The 5,091-nt window shown below is 38.4% G+C and overlaps 1 protein-coding gene across 1 annotated transcript; it reads right to left on the bottom strand.

The window, feature by feature from the left end:
- Positions 1-1,712: 1,712 nt before the first annotated feature.
- LOC129730403 (lipase 1-like) lies at positions 1,713-4,366 on the bottom strand. Its single transcript, XM_055689720.1, has 3 exons — positions 4,058-4,366; positions 3,288-3,998; positions 1,713-3,222 (listed from the first exon to the last, which is right to left on the bottom strand). Exons 1-3 carry the CDS (start codon positions 4,199-4,201, stop codon positions 2,836-2,838), a joined length of 1,242 nt encoding a protein of 413 aa, XP_055545695.1. The 5' UTR covers positions 4,202-4,366; the 3' UTR covers positions 1,713-2,835.
- Between the last annotated feature and the right edge of the window lie 725 nt (positions 4,367-5,091).

Genomic DNA, 5,091 nt, shown 5'->3' with positions numbered 1-5,091 from the left:
CAGCCAGTCAAGAACCAATCAAGATCGAGAGAAACGAAAATAAAACACGCCACATTCTGCCGATCATACTCTAGTTTGCTCCTTTCAACATACGTTATAAATGATCGAGCGAGAGAGTTTTAAAATCGGCTTCTCCGAAACTTCGGTCGCTATCGTTACAAAAAAAATCGTCACACGAGGCACACGAGAGAAAGAGAAAAACTTTTTTTCGATCGACCGATCGTTTCTACCGTTCAAATCAGACGAAAAAAGCATGTGCATTCATCGCAGTCACAAGCAAATTTCGATCCCTTCTCAGGCACTGCTTCAAAGCATCCCCGATTAGTCAAAAATATCATGGATCATAACAAATCTTAACATTTTGTTACGAACTTTTTGTATCAATTTGTGTTCTAAACTTGGTCTTGTTAATAGTTAAAATATCAAAATTCCTATCAAAATTACTTACTGATTATTACAATTTATAGCAAGCTTTGTAAGGTTTTTGGAGAGAAAAGATCAGAATTAGTTAGAATGTGCAATATTTTGTTAATTGAATAACAAATATTGTTATAAATATTTTGCACTTTTGCACATTCAGGTGTATGACAACAAAATTTGATATAATTCTGTACTTTTTACCATTCTGGCATATCAAGAATATTACAGGCTTTGTTATTTCTATCCAGTTCAAATATATATGTGTTATCCGTTTGTCATAATTCTTTGATCTGGTCAACATACACATCCCATCTCATGCTCTTCGATACCATGATGCGCTTTGGCTCTCAGCTAACAGGACAAACTATGGATTCAATAATCCATTTAGTGCATGCATCCGTGCTTTTAACAAATTTTTAAAATTAAATAATTTTTATTCCACGGAAAATATTGGAAAACTCGTGAAACTTACGTGATTTCATTTGTTTACAATAGTAAAGTGATAAATAAGTCTTTCCTCGGTTTTCTAGTGATAATCCAGCAGATTTTCGATGTTCCGATGAAGAGCTACGATCGTTTGAAAAATTTACAACCAGGTCGGGCAAGACGGACACACTAAGGTAGGGAAAGATGGACACACGGATTTTCCAAGAATTTTCACATGTAGCATCTGTTGTGTACTACAGATGTTCACAAAGTACACCCGCGAGAGAAACCAGCAGATATTAATCACTTATCAGTTAGAACAGGCCATATAGGCGGAGAATTTTCGCCTTCATCGAAACCCATCCTCTCAAACTGTTCACGTGATGTATAGATAGACTCTAATAACGTAGAGTAATGTATGGCCATCACTTAACACATAAATCAAAACAATACTTTACGTACTACATCTTTTTTGTGAGTGTCCACCTTTACCTTCGTAGTGTCCATCTTACCCACCCCAAGTGTCCGTCTTTCCCAACCATGTCAAAAAACAGCAATTTGTTGTCTTATTTTTGAAGACCAAAAACACATAAAACTTGGAGGAAGTTCACTAATAGCAAAAATGATTATGAAAACAAATGACCTTAAGTTTCAATTTGTATGACTACTGCGATCTAAATAGCAATACCTAAGTAACTATTTAGGTTAAACCTTAGGGTGTCCGTCTTTACCTACTTTCCCCTACATAGTATTGTACATTGACACCAATTGTAGTTTTACTCTGTATGAATAAAACACCGAATTTCATACAAAAACTGAATTTTCAAAAAAAGAAAGCAGTTTATTTTCAGTTTATTAATTGCACTGTTCAAAATCATTTTAATCCCTTTTTTGATTTTGAATGAAAACGAAATTATATGGTAAAACTTTTTTCCCAGAATGTTATTAGCTGGTAAAAGCACTGGCTTATGAGAGGTTTGTATTGTTTGAATGCACCAGACTTAGAATTCAACAACTATTAGACTTAGTTATGTTTTTCTAGTTTTTCTATATCAGACATAGAGCGAGTATTAAATATTGTCTTGTTTTCACAATAATAAAGAGGACTTAGTAATTTCATTTGAGTGTGAAAATATTTTTAATTCCTTTTTGATGAGCAGGATACCAAAATGGACGATTATTTTCCAGAAGTATTTTAATATCGCTATGTATTCTGTAATATAGAATCCAAATCACAATGGCATAGATCGCGTAAGAATACCTAAGACGCATTCCAGCTTGAATTGCATTCACTATTTTTTTCTCCTGAATAAAACAAAATGTTAGTCGCTACACGGCTGATTAAAACAAACATGAATGAACATATGTTCTATGCCGATAAACGTTGGTTGTAAGATTAGAATCGTCCAACGGCCAACAAGCTATCCCATGTCTTCAATCTATCATTTCCATAAATTATACACTATTTGCACATCACTCATATTAGTCTAATTACAGTATATTCAATACGATATCTTTCCCTGCCATATGCGCAAAGTCTAATTTCTATAAGTGACTATGATGAGGCCTGGAAGAGATCAAAGCTGACCCCCCAGAGGTAACGGGGTTCACAGGAGTCCAAATTTGAATAATCATCCGGTTTCTACTTTTCTCGAACCCGGATATTTTCTTTACGGCTGTAAGTTAAGTACCACTGATGGATGGATTCATCGGTCTTCCCCATTACCAATTACACCGTTTACTATTAGACAGCACTTTAGGATTAAATCACCCAATCGCGGAAATTGCGTTCTATTGAGAAATTATGGTTTCCCACGATCATCCCAACAAGCACACCGGCGCGATACTTGTATGTAAACAACAGAGCATATTCAAATTGGTTTGATCGTTAAGCCTAAACTATTGCACTGCTATCTTAAATTACACAAATACAAGTCAAACGCTTTGCGACGTTTCGTGCATTTTCACGAATAGATCAGATATACCTACTTAAACATTATTGTTTTGATTCAGTAGCGGTATTAACTTATCGTAAACTTGGGAACGGGCATTTTTTGCCAGGATGAAATCTAGATGATTGAATTTTTTATCCGCAACGACATTTGCCGACACTAGCCGGGGCAACATCGTGGCAAACTGCTGAACATCTTTAGGATGCACCATCCAATCGTTTAATCCGTAGAATATTACAACCGGTGCGATCGATGCGTTGAGATTATAGGTAGGAGGCTTCCAGTCGCTGTAAGTTTGCAGGTTGCCTCGTTTGCCGTAGTCGTACTGACGGAACAGCCCACTGCGTGCGACCTGAGTGAAATGGCTTAACTGTTTCGTAGAGGCGCCTGATGGCGAATGGCCCATATAGGCAAGACCCAATTTCTGGCAAACGATGAAGGAAATTAAAATTATTATTCGACACTTTGACAATACAAACTCTTTTGCACCTGGTCGTACATCTCCGGATGTGGTCCAGTTATTTGACCAATCAGGTGATTGCACAGGTTATTTGGTTCCTCCACTGGACACAGGTGCTTTGCAATGCGGTATGTGTTTTCATTATAGGGTAATAATTCCACAATGTTTAGTGCATTCAAAAGCTCTTCAATTTTGTCAGCTAAGTTTAACATTACTCGTAAGATTGGACTACGAACGCGCTTGAGAACAACCGCAGGAGACAGGGCAATCATCAGTGCGATCTTGTCATTGTAGTTCGGGCGACTACAACTCATAGCAAAGTAAGTCGTTGTGCCCTGCGAATGGCCGATGTAGTAAAGTTTTGACACTTTTGATTTATCCAAGATGTAATCAATCATCGTCGGTAAGTCGTAGTAGCCAATCTCATGCCATGAAAAATCCCAATACTCCTTGGTCTCGACCATTATCGACGTATGATTTCTGGAGTAACGCGTTCCACGAACATTCGCTAGCCAAACTTCGTAGCCATCATCTGCTAGCAAGTAAGCCAAACTGTTATTTGGACCACTGATCACGAAATCCGCAGAACTGCCAAATAACCCATGCACTATTAGCACAGGCAACTTTGGCTTTTCACTGGAATGTTTTTGAAAGATGCGAAACATTGTCAATATGTAGCCGTCTTCTGTGATCACCACATGATTTTCCATTCTGTAACCGTACTTGTGAATCAGTTGCGGCTGTGAAAACAAAAAGTTAATTAAGTATAGTTACAAACGACACTTGCCTTTCAACTTACAACAGTCATCTCGCCATCTTCGACGTCTATCGATTGTATGTCGTTCTCCTTTCGCACAGTGTCCAGGTCTTCATCCCAAGCCGGACCACTGTTAGCCGAAATAATACAACAAAAAAAGAATATCCACCAACAGATAGCAGCCATTTCCTGTTTCGTTGAATTTCTACCGGCTGCAGCGACGTTTTGATCAGAACTGAGCCTAGCTCAGCCGTGTAATCAAGTTCACCAGGCTTCATTACACGTGCCCCCAGCGAAAACGTCACACTTGTTACAGTGAACACGAACCTGCCGACCTATAACTGATCCCACAAGCGCCACCAGAGAGGATCTGGTTGAACACGTCACGACGATCAATGACTATACAATACAGCATGCAGTCGCATTGTAGTTTGCCCATGTCGACAAGTCCCCAGTGCCAGTGCATTGCTTTAAGTGACTAGAATTTTTTCATGCTAAACAAGTTACTGTAGTGTAGCACCAGGAAACTACCTTCCGAGATGCAATAGTAGATTACCTTCCACTACCCGCTGCACCGGGGCGGTGCTTAACATGTAATCGTCATGTACTACGATTGACCCGACCAGAGAAAGCCCGGCGAATGGAGATGCGAGCTGTTGCATGTCTACTCACAGCCAAAAGGAGACTGCCCTGAACAAGTGCATTGTACATTCGTGAATGACCTGCGGCAATAAATGTAAAATGAATGTCAGCGGAGACGCGTGCGGAGAAAGATACGCTGCCGATTTGAGATCGCTAGCTCCACCCGATCACACGATTATAACAAACGAGTAACACAAATATATCTGCACTTGATAGAAATAACAATGTCTGTAATATTCTTGATATGCCAGAATAATAAAAAGTACAGAATTATATCAAAATCTGTTATCATACACTTGAATGTTCAAAAGTGTGTTCTTTTAAAGCATATTTATAACAAAGTTTGTTATTCAATTAACAAAACATTGTACATTCTAACTAATTCTGATCTCTTTCTGCGAAAAACCTTACAAAACTTGCTATAATTTGTAATG

Source organism: Wyeomyia smithii, chromosome 1 (genome assembly GCF_029784165.1).
Source record: "Wyeomyia smithii strain HCP4-BCI-WySm-NY-G18 chromosome 1, ASM2978416v1, whole genome shotgun sequence".
Classification (NCBI taxonomy): Eukaryota; Metazoa; Arthropoda; class Insecta; order Diptera; family Culicidae; genus Wyeomyia; species Wyeomyia smithii.
The sequence above is the reverse complement of the archived record's forward strand: the minus strand, read 5'-3'. Positions and strand labels throughout refer to the sequence as shown.